Source organism: Ambystoma mexicanum, chromosome 3p, assembly GCF_040938575.1.
Source record: "Ambystoma mexicanum isolate Mex_15411 chromosome 3p, UKY_AmexF1_1, whole genome shotgun sequence".
NCBI lineage: Eukaryota > Metazoa > Chordata > Amphibia > Caudata > Ambystomatidae > Ambystoma > Ambystoma mexicanum.
In genome coordinates this window covers 111,098,983-111,123,113 of record NC_090925.1, presented here as the reverse complement: position 1 = coordinate 111,123,113, position 24,131 = coordinate 111,098,983, and the positions used below count along the sequence as shown (strand labels likewise).

At 44.3% G+C, this 24,131-nt stretch overlaps 1 protein-coding gene across 1 annotated transcript in view; it reads right to left on the bottom strand.

Annotated features, from left to right (window-relative positions):
- Positions 1-24,131, bottom strand: part of LOC138580135 (rap1 GTPase-activating protein 1-like) — a 713,312-nt gene that overhangs the window by 247,613 nt on the left and 441,568 nt on the right. Inside the window, exons 8-9 of the mRNA XM_069650446.1 lie at positions 22,143-22,246; positions 13,223-13,301 (exon numbers count right to left, since the gene is read on the bottom strand). Coding sequence (XP_069506547.1) covers positions 13,223-13,301; positions 22,143-22,246 — 183 coding nt within the window. The remainder of the gene's footprint in view (positions 1-13,222; positions 13,302-22,142; positions 22,247-24,131) is intronic.

The window sequence follows — 24,131 nt, the reverse complement described above, 5'->3', positions numbered from 1 at the left end:
AAAGAAATTACACAGGCGTCATTCTCCACCGGACTGCATTTACCACTCTTCTTTAGATACTTTTGCCACCCTCTCTTTGTTCCACACCTCTCCCTTCTTTCACCTCACTGAATTTCCCAAATCCTCTTCAACCACCAAATCCCTTGAATATCTCAATAGACCTTTTTGAATGTTCCTCCCCACCTTTATCCTGACAATAGTACCCTGCGGCATGTTCACGGTCTTCACACAATTCTATCTATCATGCCACATCTTGTGACGTGATCCTCTCCTCTTCTCACCCTCGTCCACATTGGTCAGACCTGCTCTCCTCAACCATCCGGGGAACACCCTCGTGTTGGGTTTCCTTCTCCTGAGACTTTCAAACAATGACACCACTATGGCATCACGGGGCGCCAACCTATATTGAAATACTCTGTGCATCACCGCATGGGTACAGTCTCCACCTGTGGCTGCAGCCAGCCTCACGACATCCATCAACATGTGATTAAAACGCTCAACCACCGCATTTCCCTTGGTATGGTACAAAGGGGTCGTCACATGCTGAATCCCATTTTCCTACAGAAACTCTTCAAATTCTTGGCAGACAAAATGCGGACCATTGTCTTAAATCATCTTTCGGGGAACTCCCTCCCTCCAGAACAGAGATTGCAGAAACTGCACAATTTTTACAGCGCTTACCTCTCTCATCACACAAACCTCTGGCCACTTTGATAACACATCAACCGGCACCACTATATAACGGTTCTATGTTCATTCATCGACAGTATTTTTTTGATGTTTTTTTTATTTGTTTTTTAACTCATCGAAAATAAAATGTATTTTTTTTTTATTTTAGGGCAGTTCCGCCAAACCCCCTCGCCTATTAATTTACACTATTCTCTCCCCATCCCTTTAATACCCTTGCTCACAACCCCCTATTTTTCAATTAGTTTTTTTCACGGAGAAAAATTCAGCAAAAAACTCCATCGAAACAAATACAGTTGATGAATGAACGGCCCAAGATATCTACCTCAACCACATCCCAAACCATCTCAGACACCATCGCCTCCTTCATGGGTGGGTTATTTACCTCTAAAATGTTGTCACTAACCCAGCAGCTCTCACACTCCCTCAACTTCCTTTTAATATCTCCATCCATCCCACTCCACCACTGATATTCCCTAATCAATCTTTTTGTTTTACTTAGACCCAAATGTCCTTCATGAGCAATCCCAATGACAAATTCTCTCATCTCCTCTTGTACACCACTCGATGGCCCCTGGCCAATAGATGTCCTTCCATTTCTAACTCGTTCTTTACTCTGCTATACCCTCTCATCTCTTCACTTCCCTCAGCAAATCACTGCACACAAATTCAACCACTTTTTTTTAATGATCTCCCTCAATTTCACAGCTGTGCAATCTCGCCTTCACATCAAACACCTTTGAATTCGCACACACTTCCCCTTAACCCGCTTCATAATGCCTTCTATCTTCTTCACAATTCTCACTGAGAACCCTTGATAAAGCATTGGCTACCACATTCTGCTCACCTCTGATAAACTCCATCTCAAAATGTAAGCCTTACATTCTGGTTATCCAAAGGACTATCCTCCTTGATATTCCGTTAAGCCCTTTCCTACCAAAAATGTATATCAATGGTTTGTGATCCGTAACAATTGTGAACACCCTATCCCAGACATGATGCTTACATGTTTCCACTCCCCACTCATAAGCCAAGGCTTCTCTTTCCAAAACTGAAAACCTCCTTTCAGCAACCCTAAGAGTTTGGGATGCTAACACCACAGTTTGCATTCCCAATTTTCCTGATTGCATCAGCACATCCCAAAACACCTTCACTAGCTTCTGTATACAGGTATACCAGCAACTCCTCACTAAAACATACCAACACCGGCACAGCAATAGGGCTCTGCTTGATGCACCTAAAATCCTTATTGCACTCCTCATGAAATCGAATTTGGTGTTTTTCTTGTACAAACTCCTCATGTTCCTAGTCTTGTCCGCAAGATTCTTAATAACCTTTCTATGATATTCAATAAATCCAAGAAACACAGCCAAATCACACTTGTTCCCCAGCTCCTTCATATTAACCACTTCCACAATTGCAAATTCTTTTGGCTTGACACCTCGCCGGACAACTCATGTCCCAAGTACTCCAATGTTTCCTTTCTTAACCCGCACTTCTCCAACAATAAGGTCAATCCCGCTTCACACACGATCCTCAAAACCTCTCTCAGTCATCCATCATGCTCAGCACAATCCTTACTCCAAATAAATATACCATCTTGCTAACACTGTACTCCTTTCCTTCTGCCTACCAACTTGTCCATCACCCTCTGAAACACACTTGATGCAGAAATCAGCCCAAATGGCATCCTCCTGCACCCCTACAATCCAAATGGCTTAACAAATGTGGTCAAGAATACTGAACCATCATGCAGCTTGACCATGTGGTATGCAGACTTTGATCAATCACTGAAAACAACTTTGCCCCCGATACCTCTGTTATCAGTTCATTATTCTTCCGCAATGGAAAACAATTTGGTAATACATTGTTATTGAGTCCCCTGAGAGCTACACAAAATCTCACAATACCACTAGCCTTACGCACCATTACTATGGGACATATCCATTCTGCTGCTTCTGCCTCCTTTATCATGCCATCTTTTTGCAGCCTTTTAAAATCAGCTTCCACCTCTGACCTCAATGCAAGAGGAATTGCACGTGGCTTAGCCCTAACGGGTCCCACACCTACTTTAAGTCTTATGCCGTGCACAAACCCCTTCAGACAACCTGTGTGATTCCTAAACACCTCGGGGTACCACATCTCAATCTCCTTCCCTGCACCATCACTCTTTAGAGTCTCAGCCACCACTGTCAATACCTGATCAGGATGATCTGGATCCAACTTTATCCCCAGGTAATCCTGAGTATTCCTGGCAATAAATAACCCCCTTTCTTGGTCACTTGCACAAGTCCCATAGCTTCTCAGCCCTTGAATCAGAACCATGCTTCGGACTCTCTCAGCATTTCTATGGTTGATTCCACGTAGGCATAAGCCAATACTGTTGCCTCCTGCAATGTACAACATTTCATCCTCTGGCTCCAAGTATCCATGCTGAGAAAGGTGGAATATGCACTGCTGTCTATTAACATCCTCGCGCATACTCCATTCACCGACTGTACATCGTTGTTTGGATCTCTTTGGCCGTGCATCCACTGCATTCACCACTCAGAATTCGTCCTCCTCTTCACAGCTCCCTATTCCCATTAAGCCAAACAAGGCCATAACTTCATGCACCAATTTGGTGTATCCCACCCTCTGCTTGCAACACCTTCCCATGTGCCCCTTTCTTCCACATTCCCTGCACACTATGTGAAGTGCAAAACAATCCTTATTGCTGGACAGGTGGTCCAGGCTTCCATACCTGTAACATCTCTTGACTCCACAGTATTTTGATTCTGCCTTGAGCTTTGCTTCTAACTTCTTTTTTAATGTTGACTTACACCTTCCTTTCCCACCTCTTGTTCCCCAGTTCAGTTTTATCGACTGCATTCATATTTTCAACTTGTATGTTCCCGTTCTTGCTGTCCAACTCCCTGATACAGGTATCAGTATGCTCTACAATTGGGCTGGACAGCCCCTTTTAGGGTGGGACCAAGCCTGATTTGCATATGGTTTTTCCCCTTTCTGTGATGGCTTGGCAGGTGAAGAACGATGGTCTGGGGGTTTCCCGGAGAAATGCCAGAGGTTAAGATTAATTCTAAACCTTCCAGCCATCACCTCTTTTGCTTTGCTACAGTCACCCTGAGTGGGACATGTATAGCCAGAAGTGGGTCCCGTGCCTGCTGGGCCTAGAGACCCAAGCTACACCTCACTGATGAGACAAAACAAGGCCTAAACATGTCTCAGGATGCTTGTGGTCTTGTGCGGAAGGGATGTGACCCATCAATTCAGGCTGGATTGCGGATTTTGGGGTGGGACCAAGCCTGACTTGCATATGGTTTTCCCCCTTTCTGTAATGGTCTGGGGGGTTACCAAGAGCAACGCCACAGGTTAAGATTAATTCTAAACCTTCCAGCCATCACCTCTTCTGTTTTGCTCTACAATCTTTGTCACCTCTTTTTCCCTCTCTGGTGTTATATCTCCCTCTCGCCAGAGAGCTTCTCTAATTTTGTTGTTACTACATTTGACCATCAGATGATCTCTCAAATACTCCTCTCTGCACTGTTCAAAACCACATTTTATCGCAAGCACTCACAACACAGTTACAAACTCTTTAGTGCTCATTTTTCTTCTCAGTCTTTGTGGCAAAATGGTATCTTGCAAGAATCTTGTTTACCTTAACAACAAAATGTTTGTATCATTTCAACAAATGAGCCTCAAATGTGTTAAGATGTCTTCTTTTTTCCTCTGTCCGCTCCAGCAACCTTGTGTACGCCATTTGTCCCTCATATCCCAAACAATGATGAAGCACAGAATCTTTTCAATCTGCCATATAATGTGCACCATGAACTGCATGTATGTAGCGCAGGAAGCCTTCTTTCGAGTCCACCCATGGTATTGTGGGTTCGCCAGGAGTTTGCAAAAATAAAGGTCGTCCTGGAATATTAGCCTTTCCAGCTGACATGCAAGTTGCACACAAGCGTTGCCTGCACAATCCGCCACTGGGCTGTCTTGCACTTTCACTGTTGGCTCCGCCTTTCAAGTGTGTCTAAAACCCAGAGGCGTTGCTAGGGGGGTTTGAGGGGGCTATAGTCCTGGGTCTTTTGGTTATAGCCCTGGATAGAAGCTCAGGTGCTACAACCAAAATGGTAGCAAGCCCTAAGTCCTGAGATTAGCTTAGTCCCTGAACTTTTCCAGACCTAGCAACACCCACTTAATTTCTCATTTCTAGTACCCAATGCCAGGGTTCGGGTTTGTCATACCTCTCAACGCACATGCTCTTGGCGGGTGTCGCCCCGCCACTTATGCAGCTCTCTCATTCGCCAATCTCCCAACTCGCCCATAGGAATCAATGGGCTTTCACTCGCCAAATACAAAATCGGGTGTTTTCACCCACCAAAGGGCCATGAAAGGTTGAGAGCTATGCATTTGTATCTTATTGGAGTACCCAGCCGGCTCCCCAAAAATCACCTTCACGGGAGTGCTTCCTCTCCCCCTCATTGTCCGATCTTGCATCACTTTGTTAGGCAACTGCCAGAGGAGAAATTAGGTTCAACACCCTACGTCACAGCTAGCACGTTGTGATGCACGACAACATCATAAGAGGCTGGCCCTTGATGTTGTGCTCGAGCTTTTGTTCCTAAGTGTCCTCGGGCTCAGGGATTTCGACACAGAGCCATGGCCAGCCCCTGGCCAACCGATCCAATAGGGAAAACACCCTCCTGATGGTCAGGATACGTAGGGCCGGGCTTTGCTGCCCTCTCCAGTATGCGTTCCGTCGGCGGGGCAATCAGGCTAGGGTTGCTTCTGCTCAGTGCTGCAGCAGTTTGTGAGCTCCTCGTCTCCAGTATTAAGTCCTCCGAAAGGGGTACGTTCAAGTAACTATTACTTTTAAGTTAAAGGATTACAACAGCAACCCCAGCCAGCTTAGTTCCCAGCTCCTTTCAGCCCTCAAACCTCTCCTTCTCGCGCTCTGAAACACGTGTGTATGAGCGCGATATAAATAAAATATCATATCATATATCATAAATTCCAACATTCTCACCTTCTTTATTCTGCTAGACCCACAGTATTCTCCTTCTGTTCTGACGTCACCACCTAATTACATTTCAACATTTAAGCAGTGAATACTTCACTGAACTATCTTGCAGTCTTTATATACAACACATCCCTCATTCTATATAGAATAACCCGAGTGCCAACAATGATGTGTATGTTAAACAATAATTAGTGATCAGTTTGGAAATACTATGTAGTTACACCTTTTTTTAAATTAGTTACTGATTAGTAAACATATTTTACATCCAAGTTGCACATCAGTTATGCATTCATGAATGCATTATTAGTGTACCAATAAAGGAACTTTACTTTTGAGTTACCCGCCTCACTGTGCTAATATCCCTTGGTCATAGTCATGATAATGACCCTAACCCAACTGAAAAGTCTCGGCTTCGCCTCAGGCAATAACTTTAACGTGGGTCATTATCCCGTGTTAATGTCCCCTCCTTTGGTCTTTATGGCTTAATTAGATGAAGTATACAACTACAGGGCAAAATCCCAAAGTTTTTGTTTTCGGGGAAGCAATTCTCAAAAAGGGACGTTAATCAGGGGAAAAAATGGTGCGTAAAGCACAGAGAATTGAAAACCCCTCACTACTACGACCCGGGGGATAGTAGAGATTGACCGATTGTCTTCACATACAACTTAAAAACACCATATACATATCACCAGAATACACATTGCAATGAAACTCATTGAAGCTAGAAGGCAGTTAGAACAATCCAAATAAGGAAAGTGTATATAACTTACTTTATTAATAAATATTAAACACAGTATATATTCATACAGCAGTGCATCACGAAAAACACAAAAGACATCTGTCTATACAATAGGACATACAATAGGGAAAATGGAGATTTTATCAGTCCTACTTTCACATTGGAAAAATTCGACTATCGCGGATATGTTTTAAACGCTGTTAGAGAAAAAGAGTGTCGACATGTTTCGGCCAGAGATCAACTTGGACACGTTCTCCGGTGTCCATTCAGGAATAAGTAAAATGGCCATCTTCAGGACAACACATTTCTTTATGATGAGGCTGATGTGTAGTTTAGATGAGACATCGTGGATCTTAAAAGATGTGTGCATAAGTAATTAGTTGGACAAGCTGCATGGTTTTTAAAGATTGCAATTGCCTTCTATTGATATTGTTCAAATGGTTTGCAATGTATAAAAACATACTGAACAATGGCCACATTTATAGTGGCCAATAACTGGTGGAAGATTCCAGAGGGTAGTTTGAGTCGAAGGAGTCGGTTCCTTGGGGTAAGTATGGACCAGCATGTCCCTCATATTTCTTTGGCGTTTAAACGCAAACCTCGGTTGTATCGGACAGAAATCTTCAGTAGCTAGAAGATGCCAGTGTTTCTTTATTGTTCTACGTAAGGCATTGCTAATAGGACTGAACGTGCTTACGCATGTGATTCTTTCTTCTGAGATGGTAGGCTCTGGGTGGAGACATCTATCTCTATTTGTATGTTTCGCTCTTTTATAAGCTCTGTTGATGAATTTTCTTGGGTATCCCCTGGTAATAAGCCGCTGCTCGAGATCTTTTCCTTCTCGGATAAAGTCACTGTCATCAGAGCAATTTCTTCTTACTCTGAGAAATTGACCTACAGGTAGATTTTCACGTAGGCTCCGAGGATTTCCTATATTAAATGATCATAAATATTTGATATATTTAATATGTTTCATAAATAGGACGTGGTGAACTTTGCCATAGATTCTACGATTTGTGCCGCCAGTGTGCCGCCAGACGTATGTAAAATAATTCTGAGACGGATGAATTTTTGCATCTACTCCAGCACACCCGACCCAGTGGAATTAAGTAAGAGATTGCTCTGAATTTTCTGTCACTCAACTACGATTTATTTGCATGTTTTCAAGTTGCCTTATTTCTTAAGTTCACAACACCAGTTTTTCCTTGCATAGGTCGTAGATTATATGTACTGTCGATTTTTAAACTTTTTTATACACTGCAAACCATTTGAACAATATCAATAGAAGGCAATTGCAATCTTTAAAAACCATGCAGCTTGTCCAACTAATTAATTATGCACACATCTTTTTAGATCCACAATGTCTCATCTAAACTACACATCAGCCTCATCATAAAGAAATGTGTTGTCCTGAAGATGGCCATTTTACTTATTCCTGAATGGACACCGGAGAACGTGTCCAAGTTGATCTCTGGCCGAAACATGTCGACACTCTTTTTCTCTAAAAGCGTTTAAAACATATCCGCGATAGTCGAATTTTTCCAATGTGAAAGTAGGACTGATAAAATCTCCATTTTCCCTATTGTATGTCCTATTGTATAGACAGATGTCTTTTGTGTTTTTTTTCGTGATGCACTGCTGTATGAATATATACTGTTTTTAATATTTATTAATAAAGTAAGGTATATAAACTTTCCTTATTTGGATTGTTCTAACTGCCTTCTAGCTTCAATGAGTTTCATTGCAATGTGTATTCTGGTGATATGTATATGGTTTTTTTAATTAGATGAAGTCCATTACTGGAAACCACCAAGAGGTCCCCTCAAAGGCTTGTAGAAAAATAGTGGTCACTAAATAGACGTATGTTCTCTTGCAATGGCATAAACAACACAAGCTTGAGCCACGAAGCATCTGAGGCAGTAGGACCGCGGGTACGGTCTCAGGGCCAGACTTTCAGCACATAGTGCAAATCAAAGGAGAATGCACACATTTAATGTGCGCTACTTACTCTCAGAATTGCTCAGGTCACCTTATTCTCAAAAGAGGAGCTGAGCATTTCAGGAGGAGCTGGAGAGGAGCACAAGATGCGGTGCCCAGCCAGTTTGCACACATTAGTGTCAGAAGCATGATCCCGACATTGATGTATTACAGGCTCCCAGCAACCACGTGGTTGCTGGGAGATCATTTCACTGAGGGGGGCCTTAGAGGTGAAATGTTTATTTAAAAAATGCATTTGGTCAGAAATTACTCTGCCATGATTTGCACCTGCCCCTGCGCCTGTTTCAAACGGTGCAGCGATTGACACTCGTTTCTAGGCCTTTTAAAGAGCATTCTGTTTTCTGAATTCGCGATGCACTTTACAATGTCCACAAAGCACCCCCTTATTTTCACAAAGGGGTAAAAAAGGGCGTCTGAACGAGTGCATCTAAAATGCGCTCATTCAGATGCTCTTTGAGAAATGGGCTGTTACTCTTTTTGGCGCCATGGCATATCGTCACTTGTGCCCAAAAAAAGTGACACTCTGGCCGAATGTCTCTAATTCCAGGAAAAGTCTGTCTAGAACTCAAACCTGGTTAGAACTGGGCGCCACATCCCTGTTCGCAGCTGTCGAGTGGCTGTCACTTGATATGGGACTACCCGGGCGCAACAAAGGTAGGGAAAAACTCTGCTATGTAGCACCACTGTTCGTATGCACCTATAATAATAATAATTTGGCATTTATATAGCGCTACGAACCCTCAGGTATCTGAGCGCTGCTCTTCGGAAGGATGAAAGGCTGAGTTTGGCTCTGCCGGGATTCGAACCTGCGCGAGCGCTCTACTCGCTGTGCTATCGGACTGGCTATGCATTCCTTGAGGCAAACCATTTACTTTCATCACAATTATCTATGCAAAGTCACGTTCATCAGGTTTTAATCGAACTTCAGGACTACATTTAGAGACAGTAGTTACATATTTCAGCTGGCTAGCCCCATGAAACACTAGGCAGGCGTGTAGCCACACATTTAGAACCATCTAGTCATCTCTGCAATGCCTCTGATGCGCCACGTTTTGCATGTGGTCGGAGAAAGCGTGCTATGTTATGTGGCTTTTATACTGTGCCAAAACAGAACCATAGCAGTATCAAAGCTCTTGGCTTGTCTGGGGCAAGGTGGCATATTGTGTCCTTGCCCAATACATCGACTCCTGTATTCTGTGGAGAGGGAAAAGAAAACGGGCAAAGAGGGTGAAGAATAGGCAAGGATGCAGTTAGGGAAGACAGTGACTGTATACGAGGAATGCATGCAGGTCCTTTGGGCGGCCCATGTTTCCACTGTGAAGAAGGTACAGTTTGTATACTTGGGTTTAGTTCGAGCATAATTACCTATGTGAGGCCGTTTCAAGGGATGATATTTATATAATTTTCTCACGGTGCCTGGATGCGTGATGGGCTCAAGAAGTGCTTCAACCAACTAGTATGAACGGCAGAGGCCTGTGACCCAGTTCGTTGTTAATTTACGCCTGTTAGTTTGATCTGGGACAATACATTCACCAAAGTCCTGACAGCCCTGGGATAGAAGTGGCCTTGTGAAGAGTTGAACATAGGGAAGTCGGACTATGGTTGTAGACCCTAAGGAGAGAAGGGGGTGTGCCTGCCTCTCAAACGCATTCTAATAGATGCTGAAAGCAGTGTGCTGAGATGAGATTATTGGTCAGCTGTGCTAGGTGGCCTCCTTTTGTTAAGGCTGCAACCTTGAACTTTGTAACATTTTCGTCAGATTCTTGGGTGAGAATTGAAGCCAAGTGGAATTGCAAGGTGGAATTCATATTAAATATTTCATGGCGGAAACTAAGAAGTCTAGTTTGGAGGTGGCAAATATGGCATGATGAAACATGGCACAGAAGTAGATAGGAAATGCTTCTTCCTTTCCAAGGAGGCCATTCAAAAACGTAAATGAAAAGATGGCTACCAGGGAACGCAGAGAAGGGACTACATGTAGTCCCTTCTCCCTTTCCATGGCAGCCAAGACGTGGATGCAACTGGCCCAACAAAGGCTTTGTCGGACTGGTAACGACCCGGCGAGGGCCAATGAGCTTGCTTGTTACATCGCCGGGTACTAATAGTTTGTAGTATGCACATAAAAGGCTGTCATATAATTATATTCCATAATCTTAGCACAAGTTTCTAAGAAGTCACACTACCTGCAGCACCTCCTCAGAGGTATTCTTGCTTTCCTCACCTTCCCCCAGAAGTTCACTATCTCCAGAGCTCTGGTCCTCTCTAGGTTGGACTATTGTAACAGCCTCTTTCTAAATCTGCCTGCTTCTACTCTCCGCCTTCTGCAACTTATCCACAACAGGACTACAAGAGTTGTCCTTGGCCTAAAGCCCAGGGATCGTATCTCTCCAGGCCTGAAATCTCTGCACTGGCTACCAGTGGCTGCGAGGATTAAGTTCATAACTCACTACATTGTTCACAAAGCCTTCTGGGGCCTGGGGCCTCAATACCTTCAACTCTCTCTTCCTAAATATCTTCCCTCTCGAGCTCTTCGCTCATCCGCCTCCAACACCCTCAGGGTCAGTCGCTTCTCTAAGCAACGAGTGGGTGGTAGATCTCTTTCTTTGGCTGGTGCCTCCCTCTGGAACAGCCTCCCTGCCTCCCTCAAACCTGAGGAGAACCATCTCCGGTTCCGGAAACACCTCAAAACCTTTCTCTTTGCTTCTGCTTTTTCTCCTCCTCTCCTCTGCAGACCTCCTGGCTGTAACCTGAACTACAGTGGCTACCTGGACATCCTCTGATCTCGGGCCCAGGTCCTTCCCCTGCCAGCATCACACACCTGCACTGCCCACCTGGCGGCACCGCCCCCGCACTTGGGAACTGTTTCTGTATCCCTACAGTCCCCCTACCAGCCCTTGACACCTGATGCCCGCACTTAGGCTGCACTTGCTGGCCGTTTACTTACTTATTGTTATCATCTTCCCATGTACAGCACTGTCCCTTCCCCCTTCCCACGCACTTGCGCGATCTGAATGACACCTGACCTAGTAGGATCGTTGTCCGTCTGCCCTCTGTTCCCATCCCTTGCCTCGTCACGCCTCGAAACAATTGTGTATGGGCGCGTTATAAATGCCATATCATGTCATAATATATCAAGTAAGTAAGGCTAATGGGTGGCAATTAGAGGTTTTGCTAAGTTATAAATCAAGGGATGAAATGGTAAGTGAGAGCAATGATATACTTTAAGTGATAATTGTGGCAATTTGGTTATGTCACCAAGGCAGATCCAGAGAAATGGAAGGCAGCACACAATGCAATGCCAAACACAGAAGGGGGTTCGAGAGCACAGCTAGGCAATTCCAGAAGACTGGCTGCCCACCCACCCATCCCAGGGCTGGGAGGATATCTTGGGGGCAACGAAGTTGCTTCGGAAGCAAGACAACACTGAGCAACACAGGTTTGAATCCCGGTTCCGTGCTTAGAGAATGGTCTCCGGTATTAAGCGCATTAACAAAGATGAATGAATTAATGAATTACATGCTGTACCCTGGTCAAAGTCCAGAATCTTAATTCTGTGATTGCTAAGCCTGAGTAAAGAGTGGCATAGACTGTACACAAAGGAGAATGTTGTTGATAACAGAAGTTAAGCAAAAGCAAGGGTCAAACTGGTCAGTAAAAATAAATGGCCTGGAACCCTGATGTCAAAAAGGGTATTATTAAGCATTTGTTCTATGTCATGTCACGCTAGACTTCATTTTGTTTCATGGTGTGACACAGTGGTGCCTTACTTTAAAGTGGGATATCAAAGTATAGTAATTTGTACCATAGTATTGTGAGAAAATACATGACACCCCCCCTTCTTAAGGATGTGCTAATGAAACTATGGAAAAAGCAAAGGTGGATGTGCGACCAAAGAGGGTATGTAGGGAGAGAAGGAGCAGATTTCCATCTTTCTATATACAGTGGCAGACTGGCAGCCTTCTCGAATGTTATGTTACTATGCTTTGAATGTTACCATAAGGCTATGATATGAAATATACACTGCTTTATGCAATGGTAAGGAAACCGCACAGGACTGAGACTAGGGGGGGAAGCTTTCAGGTCCGAATGAATCAAACATGAACACCAATGTGCCCAAAGATCAGTATTGAGTAGCCCATCAGCCCTGCAGCCAGAGTGGAGAGAATGGCCATGAAAAAGAATTGAAGAAGTGCATTTGCTCCAAAAGGAACTCATTGGCAAGAGAAATGGTGATGTGGGCCGCTTGTATACCTGGAAACCCATTGAATAACAACATTTGGGAGGGGTTGGTGGTTGGAAATGCATATTTCCCATGTTCACAACTCGCTGAAACATTAGCAGGCTTTTCCATCCCCTATTTATGTTATACTGCACCATTAAAAGTAAGCTGTTCCCTAAAATTGTTCAAATGTATCAATACAGTGCTGTGCGCCATTATCAATGGTTGTCTGAAGCTAGCGACCGGCAAAGGTCTCTTTATTGTAGCGATTCATGATTCTGCCCGCAGGATTCGACTGCGACTTGTGAGGGGCACACTATGCCGCTTACCAGCAAGGCCCAATATCTCACCGCCCCAAAAGAGTGGTTAGAACAGTCTCCAGACTCTATGCCCGCATTTTCAAGGGTAACACCCCAAACTTTCACCACAGCCAATACCCCTGTTCATATTCCACCATTAATTCCTTCTCGCATGCAGGTACACACCCGTCTGCCCACTTCCTAAATGGAACAGTGTTGCTTGCCCCTCCACCCCAGATTTTGTTCAAGCCCCGCCTCACCTTCGCCATCTGCACAGCATTGGGAAACTCCGTCAGGCACGAGATCGGGATCAGGTCGTGCTTGGTGCTCACCCTTGTCCTTTAAAAGAAAAAGAGAAATCAGAAAAGCTTAAACAGAGGGTCGGGGTGGCTTTGCACCACCACACTTCACACGGCAATCCACCCTGAGGGTTCTGTGTGCTGTTTGTGCTGTGTTCCCATAACATCATACTTACACTCCCCCTTCAAAGGTACCTCTGCCTGTTTGTGAAGCTTCCAAGTTGCCCACTCCTCACACCTTTTCTTTATTCTCGAGTGATCTGTGTAGTGTTTCATCACCCAATCTTTACACTCCCTCTTACCTTCAAAAGGTACCTCAGCCTGTTTACTGGGCTTCCACTTTGGCCGCTCCTCATTCTCCTCCGTTCCCTAAATTATTTGAGCAATATACGGGTAGTGCATGGCCTACACATTTGTTGTGCATTTTAAATCTCAAAAGGGGACTTATTTCTGAGGAATAACATAGAAAAACCGGCAATGCTGTTAGCCAGGACACGTTTAAAAACTAAGGATCTGTCCCCTGATAGGTACAAGCTCTGAAACATGTGCCAGCTTCCAAGGTACATCACAACCCAACACTCCTCCGCGTGCCATGGTGAATTGCCAACCTTTTCTACAAAATCTGATGGCATTGTAGTATGTCGTTTTCTTAGAGTCCCAGTAAAGGGCTACTTAATATTTCATATCATTTATTGATTTGTCCAATCCTGCAAGAAGAGGGGGGATGAGAAGCACTGAGGCCCTCACACCAGAACTCCTTATACAAGCAGGCCTTGAAAGTCACAACAAGGCCATAAGGGAACCATCAGGCCTAGATTATCGCACACACAATGCCATAACAGCAACATCAAACCCAGATAGGTACACATGCACAAGATCATAATGGCACCATTAAACCCAGATAGTCTCTCACACACACACACACACACACACAAGATCATAACGGCATCATTAAACCTTTAAACCTGGAAAACACACACACAAGAACATAATGGAACCACCATGTCTGCATAGCCATACACACAAGGCCATAAGGGTACCACTAGATATGGATAGTCACATACACAAGGTACAATGACACCATGAGATCTTGATAGTCACACACAAGGCCATAATACAACACCAGACATGGATAGTCACATGCACAAGGCCATAATGGCACCATCAAACCTGGATAGCCTCATATCACACACAAGGCCATAATGGGACTACCAGACATGGATAGTCACATGCACAAGGCCATAATGGCACCATCAAACCTGGATAGCCTCGCATCACACACAAGGCCATACTGGGACTACCAGACATGGATAGTCACATGCACAAGGCCATAATGGCACCATCAAACCTGGATAGCCTCACATCACACACAAAGCCATAATGGGACTACCAGATAATGGGACTACCAGAGCTGTATAATCATGCACAAAATGGCATAATGGCACCATCAAACCTGAATAGTCAAACACACTAGGCCATAATGGCATGATCAGACCTGGATAGTCTCACACAAAATGCTGTACAGGCACCATCAAACCTGTATAGTCACACACACACAAGGCCATAATGGCACCATTAGTTCAGGATAGACACAACACAAGGCCATAATGGCACCACCATCAAAATGACACTATCAAACCTGAATAGTCACCCACACGTGGCCATAATGGCACCGTCAGGCCTGAATATACATGCTTAAGGCCATAATGGCGCCTTGAGACCTGTATAATCACACACACATGACCAAACTGGCCCCATCAAGTCTGGATAGTCCCACGCAAGGCCATATAGCACCATCACACCTGCATAGTAAAACACACAATGTCATAATGGTATGATTAAACCTGGATAGTCTCACACACAAAACATTGTAATGGTTCCATCAAACCTGTATAATCGCACACAAGGCCCTAATGGTATCATCAGGGCTGGATAGTAACACAGGTTTATAAAAGGGGTCTATAATACACACCAAGGCTCGCAGTTTTGGTAACAGTTGAAGCGCAAGGCCTACTTCTCTAAGCAAAGCAGTGCAAGACACACTTCAACACAATTTACAGAGTATGAAAAGTGTAGATGAGATGTTGCATTTTATTTAACGGTGTGATTTATTTAATATAGCACAACCAGACTTTGAAATGGGTCCAGGTGCTTTGAACAGGTGCAGAAAACAAAAAAATAAAGACTGATGAAAAGAGGAACCACAAACCAGGTCCCCAAAACAAGGGAAGGAACAAATAAAACTGGTAAAGGAAGAAACAAGTATAGACTTGTAGTAGAGACCTCAAAAACATTTGCAGCAACCAAGCACTTCAGAGATACAACAGGCAGATCAGGTTGGGAAAATGGTTGAAATAACAGATTAGCTTGTTGGGCCTTCCTACATCTCAGCATTGAAAGAAGAGGTTGAATGCAGAGTAGGAAAGTGTTCCATGAAGGGCAGAAGAAGAGAAAGCCAGACTGGTTCAAGCAATACTTAACTACTGGAAAGTTGTGCCTACAAACAAATCCTGGAACATATAGAAAAAAAAATCAGATACTATACAGGGCACAAGTAGGTTTCAGACCCATCAGAGGAATGGAAACTGCATTACTATCTATATGGGACGATCTAAAAACCAACGCAGACTCCAACGTCAAATCAGCACTAATACTGCTCCTTTGGCTAAACTCCTTCATGATTGAAAGAACAGAAACAACTTGGGGTAGCACCATTCCAGTCAGCACCTCGTAAAAAACAACATGCACGGTCCCACAAGGCTCATCGCTCTCTCCACTGCTTTTCAACATCTACATGACCCCCCCCGATTAACTTCATCAGAAAACATGGCCTCACCTGCAACAACTACGCAGATGGCACTCTAAATTATCTACAAAATCAATAACAGTGATTAACAAAACCCAACCTTAGCAAGTCCCTCACTGAATGAAACCATTGGATGATGTGAGACAGGCCTGATATCAAGAGAGATGACACAGGCATCAAAATGTACTTCAACCAAACTTTATTAATAATCAGGATGGTGTAGCGTCTAACTAACCCTATGCTATAGCAGAGTTTCCCTGCCTAAAGAAACCCAAAGGATGTCGATGTCAGTAAGTCTAAAAGCAAACATCTTTCTATGTCAAAACCTATGCTTGTCTTCACAATTACACCAAAACTAGTGGGGGCAATGCTCTCAACCAAAAAGTCTGTGGTGCAAAATACATGTTCAAGTAATAGCAATGCAAACTCCTCAAAAGTTCTCTGGTTCAAGTTCAACACAATTCCAATGTAACTTCCTTTCAGCAGGGACTGAATATGCTCTGAAGTTACCTTCTGTAGATTCAAAAATATCACAGTTCACATCAAAGAGGTCTCCCTTCCCCAAATTCAAATGCAAAAAGGCTCCTACACAACACTGTAGTCTTGGGACTCCCTTCCCCAAGTCTAAGTTTCCCAACTTTTAACTCTCAGGGTTCCCTTCCCCAAGAGTTACTTCCAGCAGTTAACTTGTTACAAAATGTTTATAGGCTTATAGGTTCACCAGAGAGATTATAGGGTCCACCTGACCACTCCTTTAATTAGCTTCACCAATGGTTCACACCTCTTAGTTGCTTGTCAAATGGTTTTGTGGCTTCTGGTCTAGGCGCAGTTGTCAGACCACATGGTCCACCCATCACAGGTCACGCAACCAGTAACCACATATCTTGCTCATGATTGACGTTCGCATGTTAGCAAAGTTGATCCTAGGAAACTTAATGGTCTGGGCGCAGCTGTCAGACCGCAGCTGTCAGACCGCACAGTCCACCCATAACAGGTCACACAACCATATGTTTCTCATAGCTGATTTTTAATGGTTTACAGGTTCAGGTTTCTCACTTTTCTGGAGGTGTTTTTGTGGCAATTATGGCCAATTTCTATTGTGCAAGTTCATGCAGCCTCTCTTGCCAAAAGCTAGTAATATATACACGTGTCCACTGTATGGGCCCACTAACCCCTCTCATCTCGTTGGGCTCATTAGACCCTTTTGGTATCTTCACTTTTCAAAATAAACAAACCTCAGACTTCTTGTCATGTTCAATATTCAAGATTTGCAAAGATTCAGCTTTTTGCTATGTTCAGCATTCATAATTGCAAGTGTTCACCTTTTCATTACGTTCGGTATTCAATATTAAGAGCTCAACAGCCCTTCCCGGAGTGCACCAGCGTCCTAAGTGTCCTCTGACACTTACCAGACTGCCAAATTGCTTCACTGGGTGCTTCCCTCTGCGCGTCCCGAGCTTCAAGCTGGGCTCCGCCCCGCTCTTCGTAGCAGTCGCTCTCCGCTTTCCTGGCAGGACTCCCAGGAACCTTGTCAGCGTTCTGGTGCCTCCGCTTCTTGTCCCCTCTGCACAGCACTTCTCATGGTCTCCAGTCCTCCTGCACCTCCTGTAGCACTTGTACTCCTCGAACCTCTTCCTTCCTCCTTTTGCACAGCACCTTTTAAGTGTTCCCTGGCTGTTGATGAATTTTAGGTGGAAGGAGTCATTCCTAATTGTCTGACTTTGTGTAAACTCATTATTGTGACATGATCTTCATGACTATATGCATCTAAGCCTCTCTTCCTCGTCACAGTACCACAGTGGTTTTTACTATGGGAAATCTGCATTGCTCCTTGTTGCCTCTTCTTCTTCCCAGTACTCAAAGGGAATTTAGAGGGGATGTTCAGATAAGACTGACAATAGCCCATAAAGGCTAAGGGAGGGGAGAGTAGATCAATATCATGAAAGAGGGGGAATACCATGTCTCACCATCAGGTACCCTCTCTCCAATCCCAAAGGACCCTCCGCTCAGGTGATCCTCCCGTGCTTGTGCACCCCCAAGGTCAGGATCCAAGAGGGATGGGCCTTCCCAGGCCACCTGAACAGAGGATCCCAGGGGAGTAGATGTGAGAGTACCTTCAGGTTTCTCACAATGAGCACCAACAGCCTAAAACCCAATATGGTCAAAACATAAATCATCATCACACCCAAAGACCCGTCAAACAATCACCACATTAAATGACCTACCAAACTGGGAAACACACTAGAATCATCCAAATTGGTCACAACCCACAGAATAATAACGCACAACGAACAAACAATAGAACCACAATTCAACGCAGTAGTTAAGAAATGCATCTTCCACTTAGACACAATCAAGAGGATATTCCCCTTCCTCATCTTCCAACACAGAACACTTGCGGTCATCTCTCTCATCATGTCAAGAATAGACTACACCAACAGCATCTATCTCGGAATGCCTGAATACTGTGAAAAATCAGAGGGTGTTTGACACTCTAAACCCAGAGGATTCCGTACTCAGGTGGCCAGGGCATGGCCATAGCCTTTGGATCCTAGGGGTGAACAAGTGCGGGAGGATCGCCTCGGTGAGGGCTGCTCAGGACTGGGGGAGGAATGCCCGATGGCAGGGCATGGTATTCCACCCTTTCCAAATACGCCTGTCCCATCCTACTTTATAGGATATTCCAACTTCCCAGTCACCCCTTTCCTACAAAGACACTGAGCCGAGGAAGAGGAGGTCTGAGGCTGAAAAGAATACCACCCATGCAATACATTGGACAATAAACAATCAGGCAGGGTCGGGCACTTGATCTTAATTACAAACACCTGGGACCTATTAGCTCTCCCCACATGGTTAAAAGGTGAAACACTCTGAGCAAGATGATGCATGAGAAGGAGCAGTTCTTCAAGGGGAATGGCGAACCAAGCAGAGCAGAACGGCATGCCGAGGGAACACAACCGAGGTACGAAGAAACCTTGAACACGCCGGCGAGCGATCATTGCCTGCGAAGGGCCTTGAAGGTTGTACAAGGAAGCCCAGCCGGAGAGAAAAGACAAACCTCTTTTGTGTTTGAAGGATACCAGCCAACTTCCCGGATGAACGGCAGAGTTGGGGAGGTTCAGCGGCAGTTGTGGTATCAGCCTTGACTTCAGGATCAAAGCCACTAAAAGATGAAAATGAATTAACACAGCTGGTGAGTTGATGAAAGCAATGAAAGTCCGGTCTGTGTTAAATGAAACTTGACGGCAACTTTATCCAAGGAATGAAGGTTGCGAGTGTGCCTATAAGATGTGAGAGAAAGCAAAGCATTGTACAGAAGTGTAACATAAAGATATAAAGTAACAAAGTGGTCCGGCAAAAGAAGATTGCCCAATTGAAAGTCTCTGTGAAATATCTGATGCAGTAGAAGCGTCAGTAAGAGAAAGAAACTGAGAAGCAATATTTGAAATGTTAGGATTGATCCCGGCAGAGGGAAACCTGGATGTGAGAGATATCTTTGAAATAAGTACTGTGCTCGAAACTACATTTATCAAGATTCCTTGGTGCAGGAGAGAAAAAGTTACTTTTGAGGAAAGAAGTCGAAGTGGTTATGCTGAGGTAAGAGCAAAAGCCTTGCAGTTTCATAAGTCATTGACAGCGAAAGGAAAGTGAAAGGAGGCTTGAGCCCGACGGAGGGATGTCTATGAAGGTGTGATTGGGGGGAATCCCCCCCACATTGTGATTGAAAGGTTGTAACCCAGCGGAGGGAACCTGTAACTGAACTGTGGTAACCAGAAGGAAACAAACTTTTGTTGAATGGTATTACAACATGAGAGGCCAAGTGGGCCCTGGTCCATGAAACAAACTGCATCCTTGTGTCTAAGCCGGAGTGTGTCGCAAGGTCCAAGTGCACCACCTTACCCTGTGCTACAAAACGTGTGGAAGGGAGTTTTATTCAGCCATACTGACATTTCTTTTCAACACTATTTTTTTCCTTTTTGCATCACACATTCCCTTTAAACATTTATTGCATTAGAAAGAGGACAGGCATTAGGTTTATTAGTGTAAGCCATTTTATTTTGACTAAGGACTGACTAGGACTCTATTTTCTTTTTGTTTGATGGTCGAGAATACTGCCATCTTAGTTATAGGGCAAGACAAGAGTTTTCCAATCCCTTTTAAACCATCAATAATGGTTTTGAAACGTGCAGCTATTGTGTCACTGTCTACTTGTGTTACCATGCCTCCCTCACATAACCTTATGAGAAACTACAATAAATACAGAATGCAGCAGCAAGACTACACCTCAGACACACTAAGAGAGAACACATCACACCAGCACAAAGAACACTATATTGGCTAACAGTCAAAAAACGAATCTTCTTCAAAACACTCTGCAAAACACACAAAGCAATTCATGGCCAAGGAGCAGAATTCATGCAGGGAGAAATCTCCCTCTACAAACCAACATGAATACTAAGGTCCTGCAACGACATTTGCCTCAAACAGAAACAATACACAAAGCACACATTCGGGGGATCAGCATTCTCATGCATAGCGGTGAGACTTTGGAACTCGCTCCCAAAGGAAATACAAACAGAATGTCACCTATAATTCAGGAAACTGTTAAAAACATGTCTCTTTAACTCGCCAAGCTCAAGAGGGAAAACTAGCGAAGGAAAACTGCCAGCGCAACACATTTAGAAACTCTGAAACTGGATCACCCAGAGAAATAAAACACCCCAGCCCAAACACCATAGAAAAAGATAAGCCCAATCGAGCAACCCAACCCACAGAGAAAAACTCAGGCGACCACCGACTAACCCTACTAAAAACTCTCTAATACTTTGCATAGCCACCCTCCAATACTGAAGAAACCAGGCACATACCTAGGCCAAGAAAAGAAAATACATTGCAAACTACAAGCACTATACTGACCCTCCACAACACCCAAGACGAGCATAAACCACCCATACACAACCATGCATCTAACACAACACTACGTCGATCAACCAAAAACAAAGCACCACAGGGTGACTGTTTTTTTCCGAACTGAAGCTACCAACAACACATCAAAGCTCTTTTGTGCTTTTCCCTCTCACTCCCACTAACTAACCCATCCGAACCCCCTTCCTTTACAGATCCGCTTGGGTGCCTGAAGACCATGAAAATGGCAGCGGTGCGCAGTAGAAATCACAACAACTTAACAATAGCAACATGGATGTAAAACACATGACCGGGACGCTACCATTCCGAATGACTGCCAGGGGTGGAAGTATATATACAAAGTAATTAAAAAGCAAGAAAATATTCCAAGTATCTTTCTTAATGTACTCGGAATGAGCAGTAGACTTCAGCCTGCCAAAGCATTACCATGACCTGCAGGTGGCACTGGGTCCACCCACTGCTGCTTTCTTGTTCTAGAGGAGGGGGAGCCAAGCGGCCGAAGGCCAGGATAGCACCCACCAGCAATGCAAGGTCGGTGGTGGCACCCGGTGGGTGCTGGAACCCACTGCCACTGAATGATGCCACCAGCCACTGACCGGTGCTACATTTGGATGCCAGGCAAATATGTATCAGGCTGGTTTACTTACGATTGCTGTCTAGCAGAAAAAGAAAGGTGTTTAAGCCATTTCCTCGTATGTGACACAGACAAGATAGTAAAAATAAAATCTGTTTAATATCTGCTTCAGGGAAACATTCCTAGATAAACTGAATTAAGTCAAACTCTGTTTGCTCCATTCCCTATTATACGAACAGCAAAATTATTGCTAAATTAATTTGCCCTATTTTTTTGCACTAGGCCAATGTTTACATAATGTAGAATCCTGCGGCTTGTATCGCATTGTAAGCCAGGAATTGCAGAGCCAAGTACCAGTCTGGTTACAGGGATGTCTGGTGCTGCGGGATGTTGCCTAGTTTCCAACACGAGCATGTTGCCCCTGAGCTATCCTCCCAACCCATGTACTATAGCACAATCACTGTGCTCGACTGTTGCATGATTCAGTAACACAAATGATTTCTTTGTTTCCTTAACCAATCAACACGTAACCCTCTAGCCCAAGTCGGCCATTTTGTCATCGTGGACCGGCTTACCTCAGCAGCAGCCTCAGATGCTCCAACTTGTCTATCTGCTCGTACCTCACGGAAAGGACCATGTTGCCCAGGGTGGCATCGGTGGCGTAGAAGTTCTGATGTTCCTGAGGAGAATAAAATGGGCTGTTAACACAGATAGCCTGCATTCAGAGAAAAGTTGCTATTTCAGGAAACCCACGCCAACGCATGTTACTCTGCCCCCAGGCACAGAACTCCGGATCATAGAGCTGTCTTGGAAAATGTCAGGCGGACTCCAGTCTGCTGAGGCTGACTCAGCAGGACTGTCATGCACACCTTGGTGCCATTGAGTATATACCTGGGGGGCTTAGCCTTCTCATGCAGTGTTCTACATGGCATGCGCAGTAGGCATTTCAGTGTAAGTGATAAGAAAGCAACGCTCTGCATTTCCTCTTGCAGTAAAAGTCACTTGCCAAAGAGATTCAAACGCCTTTTTCCAGACTGCATAAAAACCTGTCCTTTTATTTTTTATTTTCAAACAACTGAAAAAAAAATTGGAGGTCAAAATAAGCACCAAGAAACAATTAATTAATGCAGTACACCCGTTAAAAATAAATAAGCATAAATGTGGAGCAGTTCATTTAGTTCATCTCAACCAAAAGCTTTAAAGTCTTGGGTCGATTTCACAATACTATGTTGGTAGTGAAAAAAGCCCTTGCGATGCCCAAAAGCGCAGTTGCATGTGTGCAAATTGCACATGATTCCAGGCACGGAGCTGGATGCAGATTGACACAGAAATGTTCTCACCTTGTGTGTGTGCGTGGATTGGACCAGATTTGCATAGTGTGCACCTACTCCACTGGGACATCAGACCCAGGTGCTGACCTGGCGTAAAACACAGTTGAAGCTTTCGGCAAATGTATATATTATTTTCTCAAATGCTTCACATTCCTCACAGTTTAACACTTCTTTTAGAACCCTCATGAATAATACCAATTTTAATTTGAGGGCGCCAGGTCCTAACGGACTAAGTAATTATGTTTTAAAATGAGATCCTAATCTATGGAGTGCATTTTTCATATATACTCTTTGCTAATATTGTTTGCTTATCGAATTTTCCAGATTTCTGGAAATTATCATTCCAATAGACAGAGAAACCCTTATAACTATCGACCTAGTGCCCTTCTGCTTCGTGGCTCTAATACTTGGAGAATGAGAAACCACCAATAATCGGGCTTTAGAGGGGGGACGGTACGACCTTAAACGGCTTTGTCCAGGACGTTTTTCAACAACAGACATGGAAAACAGATTCTGTTGCTCTTTTCCTAACCAGCAGGGATCTCTCAATGGCTTTTGATACAGTCAATAGACCTTTACTCTGGTCAAAATTGAAGGCGTAGAAGGTCCCTGATGGGTTGATGACCTTTTTGGTTCATCTGCATCGAGCTACCATCGTACAAAAAAGACTTAATCATCCAGGCTTTGTAACTAAGGAGCTATCAGCACACAATGGCTTGAGGCAGGGATGCATACTTGCATGCTGCTTGTTTAATTTCTACATTACTGATGTTATGTCCCCGAGTCCCTGCAAGAAGCATCTTTTCTCACCGCATAGGCCCCATCCAATTCTTTTGGTGAGCCTATGCTGATGACATTATTTTATTGGACCACACCCAGGTGGGCCATCAGATGGATCGAGTCATTCCTGAGCGAAAGAACCTCTCCCTCAGCAGCGGCAGATCCCGCCCCCATCTCGTGTGGTGTTCCCCAGGGCTCTTGTGTCTCCCCAACTCTATATAACATCTTCACCAAGCCCCTGTTTGATGATCTGGACCATCTAGGTATCACCTACACTAACTATGCCGATGATACACAGATCCTCCTCCCGCTTTCTGGGGATCACGTGAAGGACACGGAATTGTTGAACAAGGTATATCTTGTCATCCAGGCATGGTTGGCCACTCATGGCCTCTGTCTCAACGATGATAAGACTGAGTTGATAATCCTGGGCACCCACGCCAATATTAAAAA